Below are 25,363 nucleotides of genomic sequence, written 5' to 3'. Positions count from 1 at the left end.
AAAATAGCATTGAAATAAGATTTAAGATATTTGAATTTTTGTTCTGATAATATGACCTTAACCAATCGAGTTAAACTAGTTGGAGCTAAGTTTAGTTTTCTGTAGTAGGTCTTTAAGACTCTCTCCTTACCATCTGAGACTCTGTTCGGGGCATGCTCAGGTGCTCTGACACATTGGCGTGTAGAGACGTCCATTCTAGGATCATGATGCTTGTATGAAGTCGAGTCTTGCTGTGGCTTGGATGTTTGCCCCTTCCAAAACTGTTTGGAATGTAATTGCTACATAATATTACTAAGCGGTGGAAGCTTTAAAAAGGTGATGAGGTCATAGTAGGATTGGTGACATTAAGAAGAAGTCACCTTCCCCTGCTCTCTTGACCTCTGCCATCTGCTTTCTGCCATGCATGACGCAGCAAGAAGGTCCTTGTCAGCACCTGGCCCCTGTATCTTGGACTTCCCATCCTCCAGAGCCAAGAGCCAATGCATGTCTGTTCTTTATAAATCATCCAGTCAGCAATATGGGCGGAGACATGTCGTATGTTTTAATTGCTTAATTCCTTAATCTAACAACTACTCAAAGAACTTTGAAAATTGTTGCCTGGACTATGTGTATGAAGAATCAGAAACACAGATTCTTCTCAAAATGAGAAAAAAGAAAAAATAGTGCCATGTCCCAGAATTAATTACCACATTTCATATACAGCAGTTTCAGTTTGAGAAACATTAACCTGAACATTATTGGTTCCTGAACGCTATTGCTAATGGTCAGTTCATGAAAGTCTGCATATGTTATTTCAGTTCAAATTGGTTTTGACTTCTTATTCTCAAAGTCACTTTTCATAATAATTATGACCATCCAAGGCAAAAAAAAAAAATCTTTCTTTCTTCTGGGACCTCGAACCAAGATTTTTATTTATTTGTTATTTTTTTTTGATAAAGCAAACTAATTATGTAGAAGAAATAACACTTGACTTAAGCAAGACTCAGATATTTTGGATTTGATATATTTGTTGGCAGGAACGAGATGAATTGAGAATTGAGAAAAACGGTAGAAAGTCTAGCTTCTGTCCCTTATTTTTGGTGTCTGATGTTTTCAGAGGGTGGTGTACAGGTGAGGTAGGGCCGAGGGCTCTTTGTGCCAAGAGAATTTGGAAGTGTTCTGACCTTGTGATTTTTAACTTCAAGCAAACAGAGCAGGCTCTGATGCACAGGCTTTATTTAGCATGGTGATTTCTAGATAAAAAAGTCAAGGAGAAAGATGTGGTCTTCTGAATGTAAAACAGCCTGACTAATGTTTTGGTGGCATTCCTGGGTAGGTTATCAGGCAAGCCAGCCCAGGGTAAGGCATACATAAGTCATGGGCAGAAGATATAGAGGAAGCCATGTAAAATTGTCTGTAGGCCCTGAAAGACAAATATTGCATGAGTTCAATTTTATGAAGTACCTAGAGTGCTCAAATTCATGGAGACAAAAAGTGGGGTGGTGTTAGGTACTGGGAGGGGGGATAAGGAATTGTTGTCTAGCTGGGAATGGAGTTTCCATTTCGTGAGATGAAAAGTCCTCTGTGGTTAGCTGGTGGTTGTACACTAATGTGACTATGCTTAATTCCCTCGAACTGTACCCTTAGACATGGGTAAGATGGTGAGTTTATGTTTTATTTTACCACTATTAGAAAAACGGTTAAAACGATAATTGTACATATGTTATCCCACTTAAAGATTATAAAAAAATTTAATAATACTGTCTTAAGTTTATTTGGCTTATGTATAGCTCTTTTCCATTCTTACGAAAATTCATCCTATCAGTGGTTCTGCATCACAGATTTTGTAATAGAAAACATCTCTCCTGATACTTGGAATTATTAAGTGATGAAGAATTCAAGAAGGTTCTTTAGAGGGCCTCTTCCAGTATATAGATATCACAACAGTGAGAAGTACGTTAGCATTTCTCCAAACCATCAAAAAATTAATTATTAAGGGGCCTGCTAACTCCACACTTGCGGCCCAGAAGGCTTTGTTCTCCCTCTTATTAAGCTGAAGGACTAGATGCCCAGGAGACCTGGTGGCAATTTCACCCTTCACTTGGCTTCGCTCAGAGTGTTCTCCAACCTGAGAATTTCTTGACTGTCAGACTCACAGAAGACCTGTTTGCCCAGTTCTATAAACTTGATATCTAGCAACAGACAGTTTACTAAGCTTTTTTAAAACACGCAGAGCGGAAATCTCAAATCAACTGTGTTTCACTAAAATGCAGGCACATCTCAATCGTTTCTGGATGACTCATGGGGCAGAGCGTGTGTCGGTTTGTACGGAAGACCTGGGGAAGAGTTCATCTCAATAGAAAAACCAGGCTTAGATATTAGGGTTTGAGGAAATTAAAAGATAATGTCTTCTTATCCAACCCTTGTCTAAGTTCTAAACCAAATGATAAGCAGGAAAGAAGGGGGGGAGATGGAGGGGAAAGTGTTATTTTATTGCAAAACTGGAAAACATGTGAGAGAGTGGACTTCCACTTTGAACCTCAGAATCAGACAAATTGACCTGCCTGTCACAGGCAGAGCCAAGGCCCTGGCTGTCGGGACAGAACATTTGCCATTAGGTGTTGGCATGTGACAACAGACCCAGAGGTCCTGTCCTGCCTTGGCAGGGTCCCGGCTGCCTATGTCTGGCGCTTGCTCCCAAATTTGCCCATAAGTAATCCTCTTTCTACAGGAAAGGCGGGCGAGGAGGCAAAAAGTTTCCAGAGGGACCTGTCACTTGCTGCTCCTTCCTGTGGGAGCATGAAGCCAGGGTCAGGAGCCCTCACCCCCCTGTAGCACAGCTTTCTGGCCGGCGCTGAGCAGCTGGTTTTTGCATTGACCACATTGCTTGCCACTCAGGTCTGGTCCCTGTGGAAGAGGCTGCGTTTAGAGCAATAACAACAACACCACCACCAACAACAAAAAACAACTAAAAGAGAAGATAGGAAAAAACCCACATCATGGAGGGTACAGGCCCTAGCAGTACTGGCTTCTCCAGGCTGGGCAGGAACTGGAGACGATACCCCCACATTGATCATCTCTGCTCTGGACTGTGGGTGGCAGCAGCCTTCATGGTAATGCCAGCGGGCATCAGTAGCAGGGATGACAGCTTGGAAATAATAAAAACAACCATAATGATAAAAGCCAATATTAACAAGCCTTGACTGTGTGCCAGGCATTCTGATAAACAATCCACACGCGTCATCTCCTCCTTTTAAGTTTTCTTGTTGTGACTGAAAAGTAGATTCTGAAGAACAATCACCCACCGACCCTTCACCTCACCTAGTAACTATTCTCCTTTTGCTGTATTCGTGTCATTTTTATTTTCAGGGGAAATGTTTTAAACCAAGTTATAGAGACCATGACAATTTACTCCTAAATATTTCAATACACACCTCTGAGAAATAAGGACACCTACTACATAACCATGCCATCATTATCCTTGACAAAATTAGGAATTCTCCAACATCATCTAGTACCCAGCCATATTCAAATTTCCCCAATTCTCTCCAACAAATGTCTTTTATAGCTTATTTGCTTAAGCCTGAATCAAATTAAATGTCACATTTGACTCTGATGTCTCTTAAATATCTTTTAATATGGAAAAATCTTCCTTCTTTTTATTTTTTTAAGGTATCAACATTGCCTTAAAAAAAATCATAACATTGGCTTTTGAAGAGACTAGAACTGTGTCCTTCCTAATGTCCCTCCTTCGTCTTTGTCTCATTGTTTCCTTGTGGTGTCATTTAACCCACCCTTATATCCCCTGTAATGAGGGGATAGATTAAGGCTTGACATTTTGGAAAGAATACTTTATAGCATTTTGTACCTATATTTCATCTGGTATCACGTTGGGAGGTACTTTACTTCTGGTTGTCTCACCCTTAGGGACACTAGAATTGATGGCTGGGTTAGGATGGTGAGGGCCTGGTCTCTCCATGGGTGCACTGTATCAGCCACGCCCACCGCAATGGTCATCATCTGCACGAGACTGTGGTGGGGCTGCAGCCCCCCACCCGGGTATCCAGGCTCACGCCCTTGCTTGTCCTGACTCCTATCTCAGCGTTGGGAATGCCCACCAGAGGGGCATGGCCGACATTTTTTCCTTACAGTACCAGGGATTGAACCCAGGGCTTCACTCTGGCTAAGCAAGTGCTTTACCACTGAGCCACAGCCCCGGTCCTTTCTAACATTCATTTTGAAACAGGGTCTTGGTAAGTTCCCCAGGCTGACTTTGAACTTGTGATCTGCCTCTTCTCTTGAGTTTCTTGGGATTACAGGAGTGTGTCCCCGCCCCTGGTTATGGCTGACCTTAGTGAGTGCCCCTTCTTACCACAGTGACCTGGGTAAGGGGAGAAGGAAAACCACAGAACTAATCTGGAAATTCCCAGAATCACTAATAGGAAGGCAAGAGAGAAGAAAAACATTTTTGTAAACTGGCATTATACATTTGAGGGTTTTTTTGCTTGTATATTCACTCAGGTTAAAACCCATGGTTAGGGACTGGGGTTGTGGCTCAGCAGTAGAGCGCTCGCCTAGTACGTGCGAGGCCCTGGGTGCGATCCTCAGCACTATATAAAAAATAAATACGTAAATAAAGGTCTTGTGTCAACCACAACTAAAAAATATTAAAAAAAACATGGTTACACAAACCCAAATGTGTCTGTAGCCACTTTCCTTCCCACCAGGGACGTAGGTGTGCGAGCGAGTTGCTAGTGCTAGTGGAAGGTTGGCAAGCGTAAGGTAGGGCCAGGGAAATCATCCATCAGACACTCCCTGTGCTGACTTTACGTTCGGGTAATTTCGCAGAGATTCGGATCACGTGTTGTTGTTCTTTGTACGCAAAGTGTCGTTTCCTTCTGAGTGTAAGCCCTGTGAGAACAGGTGTCGTCTTTTTGTCTTTTAGAAGCTCATCTTTGGAGCCAGGCCTAATTAGTCTTGAACACGGGTCATCCAGTAGATTCTCCACAAGGCTGCGTGCCAGTCAGTGCACCTCTGAGTTCGAGTCTCCTGGTCAGGAAGGTAGGAGGCCAGTGATACACACCTGGAAGATCTGCTCTAAGGATTCGTTCATTCCACAAGTATTTTCCAGCATGATCTATTTGCCAAGCCCTGTCTAGGCAGGAGGAATTCAGCGTCCACCCCAAGACCAAGTCCCTGATGGTGGAACTTTTAAGAATCAAATGACAGAACAGGTACGACACTGAGCAGAGTTCTAGCTCACGAGGAAAGCTCAGAAAGGATCATGTCCTTTGTTCCCCTTTGTACCACCGTCTGGGTCCAGCGCTGTCTTACAGCATCAAGGGGAGTCCCGGCCACCTGAGCTGGCAGTGAAGGCACTTGTGGACTCACACCTAGGGCCGTGGGTGGGGTGCAAAGGCACATGCGCCCACGGGCTTTCCCTTCTGGGTCATGGCGGAGCTTTGACAGGGAGAAAGTCACAGCAATAAGGAAATGGGAACTTCCTAATTGAGCACGTTCAGGGAAAATGTAGAAATACACATCACATACCATGCCAAAATAAAAATGTTTATATATGAATATATGTATCTAAACACACTTATTCTAGAGAGAGAGTGAGTGGCTAAATTCCTAGAATATTTTGCTTAGAGTTTGGATCATTTCAGCAATTTATTTAAAATCTGCCCTCCTATTTCTAACAGTCCCTGTGTGTGTGTGTGTGTGTGTGTGTGTGTGTGTGTATTTCACCTGCCCCCTGTGGACTCCAAGCTCCCTGTGGACAGTGCTGCTGTTTGTACGATGTCTTGCCCGACACCGTGGGGGCATAATTAGTGCTCAAGGACTGCTTAGGCCAGGCCATAATAGAGGCTGCACCTTGTACCCCTCTGCAGACCTCAGGGTCTGGTCAGCCTTGCAGCGTCTCTGATGGACACACACTTTCCACCTCAGACTAAGCCGCAGAGTTCTTCTCTACTCTGTATTTTGGTCACAGGTTGCTATTCCACACCTCCAAGCACTTTCTGCTAAAGAAGCTGACTGAGCAAACCCGGGAAGATATTTTTCATTTCCTTTGATGGAGCATAATGCTTTCGTATATAAACACAATAACACAGTCATTACATATGCGCTTACATTATTGTAGTGGCTGTGCGTTCAGCAATCCTCCCAGCCAGGCAGGGAGCCCAACAGTTCTCTTTTCCATTCTGATCTAAATTATGTTCATAATAAAAGAGTTTTCAATCAAGGTAAATACAATTTCATCCTTGCCTAACATCTATATTCCTGTTCTCTCCTCCTTTTATTTTTTTATTTTTTTCCCCTAGAAATTCCTTTTCTTTTTATTCTAGGTCACTCACCCTGATATGCATGAGATTGTCCTCTGGTGGAATAACAGCCGTGCTCCTCAATGAGCTATAACAACGGCCCTAAATGCATCTCCTGTAACATACCTCTGTGATTTGCAAAAGTGGGAATAAATCAAAGCAGGGAAGAGATGCCACGTTAAGCCAGAAGCGAAATGTTGCATCATGTAGCAGGAGGCTGGGGGAGCGAGGCTGCTAGTCCTGGCAGCGCCGATATCTTTGTGCTTGTTACCTCCGCTGCAGCCCCATTAAAACAATCATTCTGAATCTGTGGGAAATTGTCACCTCTTTCTTTCCTGCCATGGCAGCTGGTATTGGAGGCTGCAGACGCTGCTCATTCCCTTCAAGGTTCTTAACACACATGCAAAAAAAAGAAAACGAAGCTTAATTTATTTAAAAAAAAAAAAGTGTCAGCGTACCCTCAGGCTCAGCGCAGGCACCAGGGAAAAAAGAAAAGATAAATGCCTCTAGGTGAACTGGCAGCGACTGCAATTCTCCCCTCTCGGTGCAGCTCCACTGTATGCATCACATTAATCACGCAGGATGGGGAGGCATTTCAAAAACTTAAGCAATTTTAAAACAAAGACGCACCATTTTAAAAACACAATAACATGGCTTTATTTTGTGATTCGTTCTTTGCAATGGCGTTGAATCTGAAAAATGTGCTGCAGATGTGAGTATAAATAATTAATTCCCTGGGTGGGGGCAAGCAGGAGAGGCTGGAGGAAACAGAGCAGGTGGAAGAGGGGCCCCTCTCCGTCACCCTCCCCAGACCACAGAGCCAGGCCAGGTCTTCCTGGGCACGGGAGGCTCAGCTTTGCCTGGCACCTGGAGGGATCCAGTCCACAGACGCACGGTCTTGAAACAGCTCCATCCCCTGGAGTTCCAAGGTCGTGGTGCACACCCAAGAGCCCAGTGATGACCCTGTAGTCCTGGGGGCCCTCACCTGGAGCTGAGCGCTCTGTGGTCCTCTACCTTGCCCTGCTCATTCGAGTCCAGCGACCTCTGCTCCTGATGTCCAGCCCCATGGCAGTGCCCTGGCTCCTGTGTTTGTGTTGCCCTTCCTCATAGTGAGGAGTGTGTGTGTGTGTGTGTGTGTGTGTGTGTGTGTGTGGTGAGGGAGGGCCGAGGTGCCAGGGACTGGGTCTTTTTCTTTTAATACTAGGAATTAAACCCAAAGGCACGTTATCCCGGAGCCACCATCACAGCCCTTTTTATTTTTATTTTGAGGGTCTCACCAAGTGGTTTAGGCCCTGGTTAAATTGCTGAGGCTGGCCTCCAACTTGTGTTCCTCCTGCCTCAGCCTCCCGAGTCCCTGGGATTATAGGCGTGCACCAGTGTCCCCGCTGAGACTGGGTCTTTTTCAGTCAGGCTGTGGGAGTTTCCAAGACACCCATCCCCGAGAAACAAGTCAAGGTCCCTTGTCACAAACACAACGACAAACTGGAAATACTCTCCCTGTTTCTAGAAAACCAAGTGTCCAAAATTTCACCTGTAATTGATGGCGTACATGACAGAATGTCAGCAGGGGGGAACGGGGAACCCCAGGCATGGAGGAGAAGCTGTCTGTCCCAGGGATAACCTGGGGATTCGCCCCTCGCCTAACAGCAAAAATCTACCAGGAATTTTCCCTTCAGATTTATTTGTTTTTTTTCAGGTAATTTTCCTTTTATTTTTAATTTGAAAAATATTGTGTATATTTATGGGATAAAATGTGATGTATACATTATAGTAAGATTCCGTCAAGCTCATTAATCTACTACCACCAGCTTATCATTTTTGTGGCGAGACTCTTAAAAATCCGTTCTCTTAGCAATTTTGAAATATAAAATACTTTATTATTAACTACAGCCACCACCGCAGTATGATTCGTAACAAAAACTCATTCCTCCCATCTGACACTTGGTATCCTTTTATCATCTTTCCTTTGTCCATTCTTCTCCCTCCTCCACACCCTCTGTGGGTGTGGTAACCATTCTTGTATTCAGTGTCTATGAGATAAAATTCTTAAAATTTCACATTAGTGCCATCGTACGGGATTTGTCTTTCTGTGCCTGCCTTAGTTCACATTGTCTTCTAGTGCCCTTCATATTTTCAAATGACTTCCTTTTTAATGGCTGTATAGCATTCCATTGTGTATACATATATATATTTCTTTCCTTTATTCATCCACATTTTTTTATCCATCCATTGATGGATTGTTTCTGTATCTTGGCTATTGAGGTAATACTGAGATAAACGTGAGTACAGGTGTATCTTTAACATACTGATCCCAATTGCACTGGATATATACTTGAAGTGGGATTGCTGGGTCGTATAATCATATTTCCAGTTGTTTTGAGGAACTTCTATATGGTTTCTATAATGGCTGCACTAATTTACATTCCTACCTACAGTATGTAATGGATCCCTTTTCTCCACAACTTCACCAATACTTGTTAGTATTTGTCTTTTTTTATAACAGCAATTCTGACATAGCTTTAGGATGTTTCATTTCCATTTTTATGACCACACAATATTTTAAAATTTATTTTAATTTCTTCTTAATTACTCAAAAGTATTTTGTTTAATTTCTACAATGGTTTTCCAAGATTCCTTCTGTTATTAATTTCAAGTTTCATGCCATCATGGTCAGAAAAGATATATAATATTGGTTCAGGCTCTTAAATTCGTTAAGATGTGTTTCATGGCCTAACATGATCCATCCTGGAGAATCCAAGAATGTTCTCATATTATGAAATATATCAGGTATATACAAAACTCCATCTTATGTACTACAAATTAAAAAGCCAGTTTAAGAAATAAATATTGCAGACACTATTTCAATCTCTTTTAAAAAATACCTTATATACAAACAGAGATATGAAAAATTGTGTTATATATGTGTATTAAGAACTGTAATGTAAAAAAGTACATGCAGAATGGCATACACTTATGTGAACATACTTTATGTACAGAGATAAAAAATATGAAAAATTGTGCTCTATATGTGTAATAGGGATTGTAATGAATTCCACTGTTGTCGTTGTGTATTAAAAAAATAATAAAATCAATAAAAAAAAATCTGTTTCCAGTCTCTCTTTGCTCTCATCATAAATAATTTGGGGCTTAATTTCTGGAGAGTTCTGTCCACTTATAATATGCTTGTGATTGTGTGTGTGTGTGTGTGTGTGTATAAATAATATTGTTTTGCTTGCTTTACAATTTTATTTAGTGGTTCCACTCTATATGTATTCTTCCACAATTTTTCCCTTAATATTATTATAAAGTGGATCCGTGTTGTTTTAATTCTGGGATCAGCCAACTGTGGCCTGTGGGCCAATCCACCTGCTGGTTTGTTTTTATACAGTTCAGAATAAGCTAGGAATGATTTACATTATAAAAGCTTTGGTTACAAAATAAAGTCAAAGAAGTAAGCGTGAGAGAAGCCATATGTGCCCAAGAAAGTCTTCAACATTAACTATCTGGACCTTTATAGAAAATTCTGATGCCTCCTTCTCGTCCGTCTTGTCCGAGTTAATTGGTCCCTAGGTTTGTGCCATTTCACCTGGCACTAGCCTATCCAGTGTGACTTTTTTCCTTTCAGTTAATACAATTTAAGTTCTAAAACTTGCATTTGATTCCTTTTATAGCTTCTGTTTCTCTGCTGAGAATACTTTTGTCGTGTGTTTCCTGAGTGATTTTAATTGTCTGGTGGAATGTTTTTTTTGTAATAGCTATTTTTAAAAGTCTTTGTCCAACATTTGTGTCATCTTGGTGTTGGCATCTGTTGACTTTCTCCTTTTGAGTCGAGCTTTCCTTGTTCCATGTGTGACAAAACTCTTGGATTACATCCTGTGCATTTTGAGTACAATGCTGCGACACTCCGTTTCTCATTTAGATCTCCTATTTTAGCAGGCCCTTAGCAGGTTTAGGTTCAGAATACACATCTTGGCCCACTTTTGTGGTCTGTGGCTCAAATATCAACTTAGTTTTCAAAGGCTCTGCAGTGCTATTTTGGTATGCTCTACTTGTGTGTAACCCAGAGGCCAATTTGAAACCTGGCCTGTATTGTTCACCAGAGTTCAATTCTCCAATCATTGGCTGTGTTGATTCTGGTTGGTTTCACACACTGGCCCCTTGGGAAACCACCTAGGACGCAGATTTAAAGAATTCTTTTCTTCACTTCTCTTGTCTCTTGTCTCTGTAGCCCCTAGCCCCAGCACACACACTCTTTGGCCTCTGACAGATATTTCCTAAGTGCAAGACAGGAATAATTGACAGGTCTTTACCCACAGTCGCCCAGGGCAGAGACAGGGTAGAGAATGGCAGCATCTCTGTTCATCTTAGCAGGTGGCAGGTTTAATAGAGTTTAGTCATTTTCTTTGATGAGATTTCACATATTTTGTTAAAATTATTTATTGGCACCTTATATTTTTAATGCTGTTCTTACACTTTAAGCATTTTTAAAAAAAGTCAATTTGACTTTGGAGGTAAGTTGACTGAATATTGGAAGGGTGTGGCACAAGATTATTATGTAAGTATGTAGTGATGGAGTTCCTTTCCCTAGTTAGGGATTTACCTAAGGGAATCACTAAATGGAGACGGCAGCATTATTGAGCTGTTCTCTTTAAGACCAATGGGACTTTTGGAAGTAATTTGAAGGTGTGTGAAATTGATAAAGACTTCTTAAAGCAGCTTTTCTTTTGTTCAGTTTGGGAAGAAGGACTGGGAAAAAGTAACTGGGAGGGCTGTGGATTTTCTTATGGAAATTAATAGGGGGAACCACTTAAGATTGCAGAACAGGAAAACATGGAGAGAAAACAAAATCCAACATGATAATAGCTGGTGGGTGTGTAAGAAGATGCTTCAGGTTGTTCGGTTGTGAGTGACCTCTGTGGATGAAACATGCTGATCCAGGCCCCTGAGTCAGGCCCATCTCCTAGAGCAGGGAAGGTCTGGTAGCCTGGTGAGCAGCGCGTTCGTGGCAATAGTGTGCGTGGACTTTGTGAGTATGCATAGTTAGCCTGAAGGTGGATTAGACAAAAGCGATGGTGTTAACTTAGAAATTTCTATTTTACCTATTGGAGCCCACAAAAGCAAAATCTAGCCAGGCATGGTGGCACACTCCTGTAATCGCAGTGGCCCTGGAAATTGAGGCAGTAGGATCTCAAATTCAAAGCCAGCCTCAGCACCTTAGCAAAGATCCAAACACCTTGGAGAGATTCTGTCTCAAAATAAAATGTGAAAAAGGGGCCAGGGAGGGCTAAGCAGTTAAGCATCCCTGGGTTCAATTCTGGTAACAACAACTACAAAAAAGCAAAATCCACGATTTTCTGAAATGTTTATTAGAAAAGATGCAACTAATGAAATGATGGAGAGTAGTTTAGTGCAGGGTTTGGAGTGTGATGAGGTTTCAATGTCTTCAGCTGAGGCATTTTGGTAGCTGATGGTGCAATAGCAGAAGAAAAGGGGAGAGAGAGCAGCATGGTGAGGTGGCCCAGGGTTGGGTTTGGAATGTAAAATTGGGGCGTCTGCTGCTTCTTCCAATGGTGAAGTAGGACGTGAAATACCAGACTGGAAGGCAGGGGAGAAGGCGAGGTGAGATTTTCAATTTGGGGTCTTCTCTGGAAACAGGTGACGTTTAAAGCCACAGGATTACCCAGCTCAGGAGACTGAGGCAGGAGGATTTTGAGTTCAAAGGTAGACTCAGCAACAGTGAGGCTCTAATCAACTCAGTGAGACCCTGTCTCTAAGTAAAATACAAAATAGGGCTGGGGATGGGGTCGAGTGCCACTGAGTTCAATCCTGACAGCGTTAAAAAGAAAAAAAAGTTGACTTTCTCTGCTGGAAGAGAATTTCAGTGTTGCAATTTGTTGGGGGAAGGATTCAAAATTTCAAAGTCTGGGAGCCTCTCCTCAAGGAAATATATGCTATACCCTCCCTTATTCCATTAATTGAGTCAAACAAGGCACAGGGCAGTCAACATGATCCCAGAAGATTGAATGGGGATTATAAATGTAACACAGGCTCTGACCCGCTGAACCAAGTTCCTCTTAAACAGCACTCCATGCAGTTGGTGTTCTCTCAATCTATAGAAAGATGGATAAAACACGAGACAACCGGGCCCAAACCACGGTCCACACAAGAGCTTGTATGTGAATGTCTACAGCAGCAGTATTCATAATGGCTCCAAAGTGGGAACAACTCAAAGGCCCTCAACCAGTGAATGGCAATTAACTGTGGCATAGTCCTACAATGGAATATTGTTTGACACCAACATAGGAACAAGGTCCCGGTGCTTGCAGCATCACAGATAGATTTTGAAAGCATGCTAAGAGGAAGAAACAAGTCACGCAAGACCACATATGGTAGAATTCCATTTATGTGAAATGTCCAGAAAGGGCCAGTCTACTCAGATGGCGAGCAGATTAGTGGTGGTCTTAGGCTGAGGCACTGGGGGACTGGGGGGACTGTCTGCTGATGGATAAAGGCTTCCTTGATGGAATGATGAAACCATTCTAAAATCCATGATGGTTAAACGACTCTATAGATGTACCAAAAACGATTGAATGGTAAACTTCAAATGGGTTAATTTTATAAATTACATCTCAATAAAGCTTTATAGTTAGATAACAGACAGCAGGGGTCAGGTGGGATGGGGAGAACAGCATCAACAAAAAAGATAAAAAGAAAGAAAACATGGTCTTAGAGATCGTGTGTGTGTGTGTGTGTGTGTGTGTGTGGGTGTGTGTGTAAACAACCTATAATAACCCACAATTTATTCATAAAACCAATAAAATGCTTGGGCAATCAACTAATATAAGTTTTTAAAAAAAGCACCAGGGATACATAGCAACTGTGAAAAGGTATTACAGGATGAAAGGGGAAAATGCCCTGTAGAGAAGAAGAGGGTGCCCCAGCCTGGCAGAAGCCGTCACTCAGCCATCCCTCCCTATTTGTTTGTATTATGGAGAACTTAATGAGAACATTAGTGAGAGAAGTAAAATAAAAGGACCAAACAAATACAGGACCCAAACAAAACACTGTGAGATCCAAAGGGACATTACAGGTCTAAGGTCATACACCAAGGCTCAAAGCAGCATCTTTATAGAATGAATTAAAAAACTTATCAACATAAGGAAAAGAATAGACATTTCTAAAAGCTCAATTTCAAGTCCAAATCCCTCCTTCATATGAAATTCCCAAGTTTAAGTAACTATGAAAACTGAGTACTTTTTTTTTTAATTTATTCTTTTGGTAACCCACTTGGAGGCATAACATGTCCTGAACAGATGTGAAGTTATTTATAAGCTTTGTTTTTTCAATGTAACTTGGATATTCATATTCATAGTTTTGTTTGAAAAAACATTAATGCTTCTGAACACTGCCCAGACTCCACTGGGAATATTACATAACATGTACAATATGCATTTGTTATTTTCTAAAATATGAAATCATTTTGAATTCCAAAATATATCTTGTTCCAAGGATTTCAGAAGGGATTGTGAGTCAGTAACCAATTAGGAGAAATGACCGTCTTAAGAAAAGAAGCGGGCGGGGGGAACTTAATTAGAAAAACTGACAGGCCAGAGAAAAGAAGAATCAATGATCCACTGTAAGAATAATTGATGTGTATAACATGTCAAAATACATTTTACTGTTAGGTATAACTAAAAAGAGCAAATATAAAAAATAATTGATGCTTCTAAAATAAGGAAACAAAGAGCTATAAATGTATTCAAAGACCTAATGCAAGAAAATTTTTCTGAAGTGCACAAAATAATGTTGTTCAAAAATCACACTGGAATATGAGTAAAATTTATGTAAAATATTTAATTACAGAAGAGTTATGAGCCCAAAAGATAAAGGAAGAATTATTTAGGCATCTGGGAAAAAGAAAAATAATTTATTTACAAAGGGAAGAGGATGAAGTTGGCCTCATACTTCACTGCAGCAGTATTCAATGACACTAGAAGTACTTTGTCATTGAACCGTACAAAGTTCTGAAAGGAAGAGAATATGGTCCCCAAACACTAAAATACTGCCAGATTATCACTTGGTAAAAAATGTGGCAGACTGACATTCTCATGTATGAGTTAAAGAAGAGGAAGTAACATGAACTTCTTCCAACACTGCTTGACCCTCCCACAGATCAGAAGCTTGAGTTCAATAAAAACCGAAGACTAGAGAAGCTGTGTTAGAGGGGGTGGTGGTGAGCAATGAATCCATTCCAAATTATCTTTTTTCCCCCAGTGATGGAGATCAAACCTAGAGCTTCCATCTTGCCGGGTAAGCACTTAACCACTGAGTCACATCCCCAACCCTGAAGTTCTCTCTTTTAATTTACTTACAGAACCTAACAAAGGCTATGCTTAATCAATAGTTCTTTCACTCTCCTGAACAATGGGTGGACCTTGGGGTGCCCTAATTCCGGTGCCACCCTCCATCTCTCATACTATTCTTGTCTAGTACTTTAGTTCTACTTTTAAAAATGTTCCTTCTAAAGCAACCACTCATTTTCTCTTGCCATCAATGCTTAGAGATTTTGACAAAAGATTTTTCAATTTCTTTGCTGATCACTGCTTATTGTATTCCATTAATTGCATTTCCTTTTCTTAAATAGATCCTTTTGTAGTTATTTCAGAGAGGGAGGTAAATTTTAGCTTTTTGATGTTTGGAAATATCTAGATTTTTGCCTTGACCTTTGAATACTAATTTCACCGAGCCCAAAAATTCTCCACTGATAGTTACGTTCCCTCAGCACTTTGAAGATAGTATTTTGTTATCACCTGGTGTCCGGTGATGCTTTGGGAAGGTCAATGTCAAAGTTACTGTTGGTCACTTGTAGATACAGCCTCTCCTCTCTGGTAGCTCTCAGGTCTTCTGTTTCAAGATGACTCTTCTCATGGAATTTCTGTCCTTTCTTCTTCCCCCTCACCTCCCCCCATCATCTTCTTTTTCTTTCTTTCCTTTCCTTTGTTTCCATTCTTCTCTTTTTCCATTTTTAAAATTTATTTTTTGCTTGTCTTTGTTATGCCCTCTCCAAAATAAACTTTGGAATATCTTCCATTTAGAGAGAGAGAGAGAGAGAGAGAGAGAGAGAGAGAGAGAGAGAGAGAGAGAGAGGTGTTTAAAATCCAGAATTTCTTTCAGCCTACCAATTTGGAACAATTTAATATCTTAGTATATTTAATGTTCACATTTGGAAATCTGCTACTTCTACTCACTTCATGTCTCTGTAAATGTTTATTCATTTGTCAAACAATCTCCCATAATTTTTGTTAAGTGAATTTATAGGTTTGCTACATTTTTTTGTTTCTATTTTGAAGTGAGAATCTCCTTTTTAAAACCTACATTTTCTATTTGGTTATTACTAAACTAAATAAATCTACTGGTTACTATTATTATTTTTCTCCTGGTTAGGTCAGATTCTGTATAGTATGTCATGTGAGTAACATAAAGATCCAAAAGTCAAAAGGTGAGGTAAACCTATTTTTAACGACAAGAATATTTTATTTCATTAGACAAAAACTGGGTGATCAAAAAGTACATTTGATTTTCAAGAAGGCAAGGGAAGAAAAGTAATAACTAGATATGAACAAGAGAAAAAATTTTGATGTATAAGTTTTTCTGCTAGACATTAGATCTGACTACAGAAATTTCTAGTTTAAAGTCTGAATCAAACTAAAATGGAGGAAACAATTACACAAATGACTGAGTATATTAAACTTAGTAGAGTTTGAATGATTTGCATCAAGTGACACTTAAAAATACTGAGAAATTCCAATGCAGGGTACTAGAAATCATTTTGGAGACATAATTGAATATATTCATCTTTTCTTTTTCTTTAGGGTAAATTTAAAATATACCTCAGAAACTATAGAATTAGTATCAATTGTTGAGAATAATGTAAAACAAATGATCAGGTCATCATTTAGAAAAACTTGGAAGAGTGTATGTGGCTGCCTGATTTGGAAAAACAAATCATGTCAGACCAGTTTAGTTCTGTTTTATGACAGGATAACAGTCTACAAACATAATAGGCATTTGAAAAACATAATTCCTTTTAATTTCAGTAAATGTTTTCTTCTGTTGTATATGACATATCATAAGCTAAGAAAATATGGCGTGGTGTAGTGTTCTCAGTGGCTAGCTATCATCAACCAGATTCCAACTGGATGCTGACATTAACAGGTGCTCACAGGAATTCCTGGTGGATTTCTTTGAAGGCAATAACTCGGTTGAAAACCTAAACAAAAGATTTGAGATGTTACTAATTAAACCTGTAGGTACTACTAAGCTACATACTGTTTTTGGTCTCTGGGTCTAAACTTCAGAACAATCTTGAAATATTAGAAGGAAAACTTCAGAAACATTAACCAACACCAACAACTAAGTAAGAAAACTAAGATGTGGGGAATGTCTTGGAATCCTTTGGGGTGAAACAGCTGCATGGTGTGAAAAACTGGCCAGATGGAATTTAAAATTAAAATGAAGATCCCAGTTATCTTGTGGGGAAGAAGTTGAGTTGGGATGTAAGAGTCAGGATCACCGTAGACAGAAATGTGATAATAATGAAAAGTATTTGTTAAAAGAGAACAAGAAAGAAATAAGGAGGGAGGGGAGGAAGGGAATGAGGGAGGAGGCAAACACAGAGTTTAATGTCCTGTATGTGGCCTATAAGATCCATGAATGTCACTTTTCTGCCCAGGACTGGTCATGCGGTTATTAGAACATAATGTCTCCTTTTCATCCACTCCTTTAGAGTGGATGTAAGTGATTCTGAAGAAGAGCAATGAGAAGAATTGAAGGGCTAGAATGTACAACCTAGGCTGAAAGGCTAAAAATTTCCAGTTGTTTGGATTAGATAAGGGATAGCCAGGGAATAGCTTCGTTATCATTTTCACGTAAACGGTTTTGTAGAAGATAACCCCCACTGGTGACTTCTCTGGTCCTCACAGGATGAAAAAGAGCACAAAAGTGCTTAATTTCAAATCTGAAAAGAGCAGGTTTGGACCTAAACGCAGATATCAGTCATCAGGGTAAAGTAACTTTGAAAGGGTTTCTAAAGGAGGTTCAGGCCAAGTAGCAGCATGTCTCCAGACTGGATATAATGTTAAGTATGACATCGAGTTTGAGAAAGATGAACTGTGTCAGAGGGTAAGCTATATCCCACAGGCCAAGTTGGACCCACCACCTGATTTTTGGATGATCCACGAGCTAACGATGACTTTTACATTTGCAAGTAGTTGAAAATAAAAATTTTGTAACAAAAGAAAATTACGTAAAATTCACCTTTGGTGTCCGTGAATAAAGTTGTACTGGAACACAACCACACCCATCCCTTGGTGTTCTTGTTAGTGGCTCCTTGGGCCCCTGACCATGGCAGAACTGAGTAGCTGAGATTGAGACGGTAGGTCCACAAAGCCTAAGCTGATGGCTATTTGGGACCCTGGCCTAGATGACCACAGCACTTGCACCATGTGTAGATTTTACCTCCAACATCTAGAAGCTTTCCTTGTTGTAGAAAAAATGAACCCCTCTGGGGTCAGCCGATGAATACAGGCAGCACATCCTTTGAAGGGTTTTTGACAGGGCTTTGGGTCCACAGAAGAACACACCGATGCTGCTGCTGGAGGGGTAGGAAAAGGGAGCAGTGTTACCCAGGGCAAGGCCAAGACAATCGTGGAGCTCGGAGGGGCTGTGGACGTAGGCTGCTTATTCATTTACTGACCTGCATCCATCCACCTCCTTTTTCCTTAGATTCCCTCTTCCTATTTTCAGTACCTTGCTCCCTCCCAGATTCAGGGGTTCACCTAGATGGCTATGCAGGAGGTTTTGAGAGAGAGAGAGAGAGGGTGTCACCTGGATTTTTTGATCAGGTGACCTTGATTAGCATCTTCTTGGATCCATGGCTAGAATATCAGCTTTCTGATATCAGAAACCTGATCTGGTGTGATCCCAGCCCTTAGGACAGTGCCTGGCATATAAAAGACAGTCAATACATATTTGTTGAAGAAAAAGGTCGAGTTGATTATGATCTGTATGCTCTTGGGCAAGACCTGAGATGTTATTTTCCATAGATATAAGACAAAGACAATAATCACATGATATGTTTTATTTACATTATATGTTTTATGGAAAGCAAAATGAGATAATGCATCCAAAATGGTTTTAAAAGGGTGAGTTAGTACTAACATTCTGCTCAACCCTGCCTTTTTTTTTTATAGATAATAAAATTTATACTGAAGTCATAGCAACTTGATTTATTTCTTCGGTTGGAATTCCTTTAATTTTCCAAGAAGTCCAAAACAAAGAGATGGAAGGAAAAAAGACATTGCTGAAAACAGACGCAGTCCTCTACAATTATGACATCTCGGAAAACATGGCCGAGGAGATATTTTTACATATGGTGACTATCCCTGGGAGGCTCAAATCCCTTGTGACATCACAGTGCAAGCCTTCAGCTTGTCTCTGGAAGTTGTGAAGTTTCTGGGTCTAGAGGGAGTTACAGAGATGATGTCTTTTTTTCCCTTGTTTTGAATATCATTATTCCCTGTAGCATTTTTCCAGTCTTTGCATGAGCCAAATTAGTTACTCTAGTCCAGATCAAAAATTCTCCAACTTTACCATGCTTCAGGCCATCTAGGAAGATGGTTAGAATGCAGATTCCTTGGCTCCAAGGAATGCCTGGTTAATATGGAGCCTGGGTGATATTCACACACAATGTCCTGGGAGCTGCCTTTGAGGAACTGTCTTAGGAACATTCTTCAGACCCAGGACCAGGGCACTCTCCGGTCGTATTCCTTCCGATCTGGCTTTTGTTGGGGAATGCCTACATAGCCTAGTTCATCTTAGCTTCCACAGAAGCAGGGTTCTCTGCCGTATCAGAGCCACCTTTTAATTATGTGTTCCAGAACTGTAATAGCCATGGTGGCAGTCGATGGTTTAATGATATCTTACACTAGCTTCAAAAGAACTTATCAAATGGCTTCATTTGTAAATGACAATATGTTTAAGATGTGTAAGTACGACTCTCAGAGATATCATTCCCCACAGCTAAATTTGACAAAGTAATTTTTCAGAAAATATTCTCTAGCCTGAAAAATACGACTTAATGAAGCAGTTTACAGGGGGTTGCAGAGCGAAAGGACAGGGTCAGGGTGCTGTTGGTTCCCCCCAGTTGGCTGCTGGGTGACTTTGAGCATATTAATTATCTTCTCAAAGCCCCCATCACCTCATCTGTAAATTGAGGAGCATAAATCTAGTTTCCAGCTCCGGGAATCTCTTCTGCTCTCGTAGCATCGCTGTGAAGACAAGGTAGGCCACGGCAGGTCCAGCTTTTGGCCTCAAGCGTGGCACGTGGTGATTTCTCAGTGACTCTTAGCTTATCTTCGTCATTATGACACACTGTGTCTGCAGGACTCTGCCTACTCCACGCAGCTGAACAGGAGAGGGAGGGAGGGAGGGAGGGAGGTATTAACTCGGAGGCGATGATAGACTTACTTGAATCAGCACTATGTCTTTTGAGCTCTGGAATGAAACATTTTGAGTGATGCATGAGTCAGGTAAAACCCTTTCCAATGAGAAGTCACAGCTCTGCTTTGTGTCTGATGCCCAGAGGGACCCTTGCATCCATTTTTCAAAGATGCTGTTATGGGTGGTGATATTTTTCCATTAGTGTAGATGTCACCAAAGAGATTGCCCACTGGCCCACTCCCAACAGGCTAAGATGTCCTTTCGTTTACAGCCACAGTCACTGTTTGCAGGAGCCAATGGTGCTCTTTGATGCTCTGCCTTTAAAACTCCATTTCAAAGGCTTCTTCTGATTGCTGGCTGCCAGGTGTACCACTGGTGTCCCCAGCGGTTCACAGCTCCCCTGCCCCTTTGAAGTGATGGCTATTACACTGCACAGCTAAGTGCATACTTTTCTGTACTCAGGGTCCATAACTGTCATGGTTATGCGATTGCCAAAAAGTCTTACAAAGGCCATTCATTATCTATCTTTGCTTTGACCAAAAGGTCAGCCCTTCACCAGCTGGCTGCACATCACTGTCCCCAAGCAAGGCATTCTGTTGCCTGCCTGCTGTTGCCCTCTTGGTATTTACAATTCCAAGTATGAAGATTTCTTGTCACGAATGCATACCGTGAACCACGGGGCCGAGATTCCGTGAAAAGCGGTTAAGGCGTAGATGCGGCAGTTTTTATTTTTTTATTTTTCTTTTATGAGGCAATGGACAAATGCAAAGGAACCCTAAAGGGGTTGGTAAAGAAAAAAAAATCTTCTATAAAATTTAATTACCCACAATTGCTCAGAATTAAAAAAAAAAAAAAGATTCTCTGCAAAAGAAGTATAAAACCACGAGACACTATTTATTCTTGGGTTTACAGCTGCAAGCCGTGGAGTTTGCACAGGCGAGAGGAGCTGGATCAGGGACAATGTTAATGGCATTGATCAGTCTGGGCTGCTGACTTTGATGAGAAAAGGACACATTTCACATGGGCTGCAAAGATGGTTAACATGCACAGCGTTATTTTTAGCTCTGATAAACAGTAAGGAAAATCCTCCTTTCTCCTTCTATATTTGCTAAATAACTACTGTGCTCTTCTCTGTGGGGTTGGTGCATTTTTCAAAACAGGGCAGCGATACCATGCATGAAAGGCATCCAAAATATCACCCGCCAGGAGATTTCAGCCAGCAGATATATGGGAGTGAGGGTGCGCCTGGGAGTAATCCCACCACCTTGCTGGATTCCCAGGTTCTGCTGCCGTGAGCTCTACTCTCTTTAAATTGTGTGTTTGTTTTTATGTGTTGGCTTTTATGCTTGGTAAGTTATAACCCTGTAGGGGCAGACCCTAAACCCCATTTTAAAAAAATCAAATTACTTTATACCCTGAGTGCATTCTGCAAATAAAATCGATAAACAGAAGGTTCCCGTGGATTTATGGAGACTTAGAAAGAAGGCACCGAGAGCTATAGACCCTGTTTCACACAATGGACACAACTTCTGGTTAATCTTTCCTAGTGAGTGTTTTTCATTAGAAAACCCTCCAAATGATTTATCACATAATTATAGTTTATACAACACCTTCTTTTTCATAAGCACAGATGATAATTGTGCTGGCCAGCTTTTTTTTTTTTTTTTTTTTTTTTTAAACCTATCTTCCAGTCCTTTGGTAGCTGCTGGCTGCATTACTTTCCTCTGTGCGTTAATTACTGGGCTGTTCGTTACTTGCTGCAGACACACCTAACAGTGCTCCGGTGTGACTCTTCTGCCCACTTCCCACCAGCTCCATCTTCTTTGGCAGGCCGAGCCGTCTGGCTAGGACTCTGGTCCTAGCTTTCTCCTCCATGTCTCCATCCCTCCTCTTGCTCATGCTGGCCACTGCCAGGCTCTGAGGTGTATGGATAAAACTGCTGCCCTTGAGGGGCTTAGGGTCTTATAAGGGAGAAAAATAAAAGCAGCTAACTTGGAAGCTTTGGATTTCTGAAACTGGTAGAGCCATTTTCCCCCAATCCTATTCTCCTCCTCTACCCCAACAAAGCACTAAAATGTATACACTTCATGCATAAATAACCTGCTGCCACAACTCATAATTTGATAGATAACATCATCAAAGCAGCTTTGCAAAGCAATAACGAATCCACCTTCTACTTTCTTACTCTCCTCCCTAATCCCCCCAACCACACGTAGAGTAATTCTAGTAATTTTTGTTGTATTTTCACTTGGTTCTAACCAGAGAGGCAGATGCCCTCTGGTGGGAAGGTACTATTTAAATATGCTGACAATATTCGCATCCTCAGTTTACAGTGGCTTTATTTTTCTCACAAAGCTATAATTTATCATGTGTTGGATTTTCATGTAAGTCTACTTCTTTGAGTGTTCTGAATATTTTAGTCATATAATGAATGTTTAAGATATCCTGTTAGATAAAAGACCTTGTGTGCTAGCCTCTGAATGCTAATGTCTTAAAAATATCATTGAAAAACATTTTGCACATATGCACGTACAAATGAGAATTGAAGGGTGTGCACACAAGCAAATGTGGTTCCAGATGGACACATTTACTCCATTTAGTATAAAGGTATTTTTACATTTCTGAAAACAATGGGTGGTCTAAAATACATTCATGCAATATGGATCCGAAGCCCCCAATCATATGGCAAGTTGACACCTCTTTTCATTGTTGGGTTGGGTCGAACTGCTTTAAAAAGGGGTGTCGTATGCTTCCACGCCTTATTCTTCCCGTCAAGATAAAAGAAATACTTCTGAAGTTTCCAAAAGTGGCCAGAGCTTTAAAGTTGTTATGGTAATTAATTATATAAAGTTTACACCTAGGAGGCACGGCCAAGTTATTAGCAGATAAGTCAAAAGCAGCAGACTATAAATATTATCTGAAGCGTAAGATCAAACGCGGAAGCCCTATGGAAAAACCTCATATTCAATTAATTAAAAACAGCTGATCCAGAAATTCAGAAGTTTGAGCACATACACAAAATGTGCCTTTGACAAAGGAGTAGCTTGATGTGACAAAGCTATATTCATTTTCATTCCGTCTACCTTCTTGGCAATGATCAGCTGACTCCTGAGTACTCGTCTGTAGCTTGGGAACATATTGAGGGTGTTGACCAAAACAATGAAATTTAGCTTCCCCTTGGTAAAAGACACATTTCTATAGATTAATAAGACATAGATGTCAGTGCATTATTTAATTAGCCTACTATATTTTAATTAGGAGAATGATTTTCATTGTTTTTGTTTAGAGTGCTTTTTTGTGTTTGTCTAATTGAAGCAATAAACAACAATTATCACAGGCATGTGAGTTTGGTAATAGCAATAAAAGACATTATTTTATACATATACTTACTATTTGCTGATTGCCTTTTAAAGCTATTCTTTTGTTTTTGCAAATTCAGCTGATATAATTACCAATATTAATGACAAATAAAAACAATAGATACGCTTTCCTTTTTTCTATTTCCAGCCTTTGATCTATTTTTAATTTCTCTCCCCTCTTCCTTATTTGTATTCGTTTTGATGCCATCAATTTGTTTCTCTATTACTGTTATTTTTGCAATTTTCTGTTTCCTTTAGAGCTTGCCCAACTCTCTTTGATCTGCTTCCCTTCAAGCTTTATTTTTGGTGCTGTTTTTCATGTTCTATAAAAAATACTTTTGCCCCTCTTCCCTTTATTCTTTTGATTTAACTCCTTCTCAGAACAAGAACCAACTCCAGCTTTGAGTGAACAGGTAAATGTTTTTTCAAGAGCAAGTCCTGAGAATCCTCGGCTTTGCACTGATGAATAGACATGGTGGAGAGCCTACTTCAAAGGCCCTCGAGAACAAAGGACCTTTCTGAGACCACTAGCAAATCTACCAATTCCTTCTGAACCGTCTTTGCCAAAAGATAGGAGCTAACACAGGACAAGCCTGTCTGCAGGAGTGGCCAAGTGGGCTTAGGAACAAACATATCCTTGACATAATAAGGGGAAAACATACTGTTTATCTCTTTAATAAGCATCCTGAGGAAAATTAATGTGACTTTGTCCTTTGTGCAGAACAGTAATTGGATTGTGTGTTTCATTTCTATCTGGACAAAGGCCAGGATATTGAAATACTTTTCAATATTAGATTTTCTTGTTTAAAAATTAGATTTTATTGGCATTCTCTTTCCGAGATTTCTTCATTAAAAGCTTCATTAAACATAAATCTCCTTTTACACAGCAGAAAACAAAAATTATTGCAACGAGGTCATTTTGAACGTCTTCTAGAAGGGCGGGGACAGCTGCCTTGCTGGAGACTCCTCTCTCCCAGGGACAAAGTAACAACTGACTTTGTGGGCGTGGGTCTGCTATTTGTCATATTGAGGCTTGAAACTATATGACAAGTTGCTGTGTTCTAGAGTCTTAGGCTATTCCAAATATGGTATTTTAAGAACACCTAGTTGGATGTGGTGGAGCATACCTGTAATCCCAATGGCTCAGGAAACTAAGGCAGGAGGATTGCAAGTTCAAAGCCAGCCTCAACAACATAGTGAGGTCCTAAGCAACTCAGTGAGATCCTGTCTCTAAATAAAATACAAAAAAAAAAAAAAAAAGGTGTGTGTGTGGGGGGGTGCTGGGAATGTGCATCAATGGTTAAGGGCCCCTAAAATTAAATCCCAGTACCAAAAAAAAAAAAAAAAAAAAAAAAAAGGGCTAGGAAGTAGGCTTAGAGGCTTGATTCAGTGACATGCAAACCTGGGGGCCTCTTCTCTCCTGAAAGATGCAAAGTCATCCGTGGGGGAGAGAGAGTTTGCAAAGCTAATGTGCTGAAAAATGCACTGGACATGAAATACATTTCTGCACTTCGGTTCCAGCCTCTAGAAAGAAATGAACACACTCCTGACAAGGCAAGTGGGGAGGGTGACAGCCACAGTTTTCCCAGCTCAAAACTGTTTTTGCTGCTCACTCCCTGCAAAAATTGGACAGGCTCACTTCTCAGCCCTGCAAAGCATAATTTTCTGGGCAGAGTTTGTGCAAACCCAGTCTTACCCTCGGTCTCCTGACGCACCGTGTTTCTGGCTCACACTTTCTGAGGGGAGAGAGATAATGAAATGGTTTGGTTTGAAAGGCCTTCCCCACTGGGCTGCAGGCTTCATGTGTAACAGAAATAAACAAATGCGCCGTGAGATGTCAGTAAGAGATGAGCCTAATAAAGAGCCGGACTACCTATAAGAGCTTACAAGATATATAGATCCCTGTTTAACGCCTGCAAAGTGGGAAAATTCCTTTTGTGATAATTGAAAACTGAGTGCAAAACATTGGTCAAAAATAAACTTTCACCAAAAGGTGAAAGTAGGAATAACCCCCCCCCCAACCCCAAAACCCTAGTGATCATATATGAGCTTTGGACCTCTTAATTTCTACCTCTAAGTGTTTTAAGGAAACTGTAGATGAAATTAACTTGTTGCTGCGCTGGACAAGAACTGGATGGGGGTAAGGTGACCGGTGGTGACTCTCAGAGCTCAAAGAGACTTGGGCTCCAGGATCCAGGAACA

At 40.8% G+C, this 25,363-nt stretch overlaps 1 protein-coding gene and 1 long non-coding RNA gene across 2 annotated transcripts in view; one reads left to right on the top strand and one right to left on the bottom strand.

Annotated features, from left to right (window-relative positions):
- LOC120889168 (uncharacterized) overlaps positions 1-8,873 on the top strand; it is a 50,468-nt gene extending 41,595 nt beyond the window's left edge. The window contains exon 3 of the long non-coding RNA XR_013424756.1: positions 4,925-8,873. This is a non-coding gene — a long non-coding RNA (uncharacterized LOC120889168). The remainder of the gene's footprint in view (positions 1-4,924) is intronic.
- Positions 8,874-17,828: 8,955 nt separating this feature from the next.
- Positions 17,829-25,363, bottom strand: part of Nox3 (NADPH oxidase 3) — a 53,629-nt gene continuing 46,094 nt past the window's right edge. Inside the window, exon 13 of the mRNA XM_005321391.2 lies at positions 17,829-17,955. Within this exon, the coding sequence (XP_005321448.2) occupies positions 17,829-17,955 (127 nt within the window). The remainder of the gene's footprint in view (positions 17,956-25,363) is intronic.

The sequence above is a fragment of the Ictidomys tridecemlineatus genome, chromosome 8 (assembly GCF_052094955.1).
Source record: "Ictidomys tridecemlineatus isolate mIctTri1 chromosome 8, mIctTri1.hap1, whole genome shotgun sequence".
In the NCBI taxonomy this organism is placed as follows: Eukaryota; Metazoa; Chordata; class Mammalia; order Rodentia; family Sciuridae; genus Ictidomys; species Ictidomys tridecemlineatus.
This window is presented reverse-complemented; position numbering and strand designations above follow the sequence as displayed.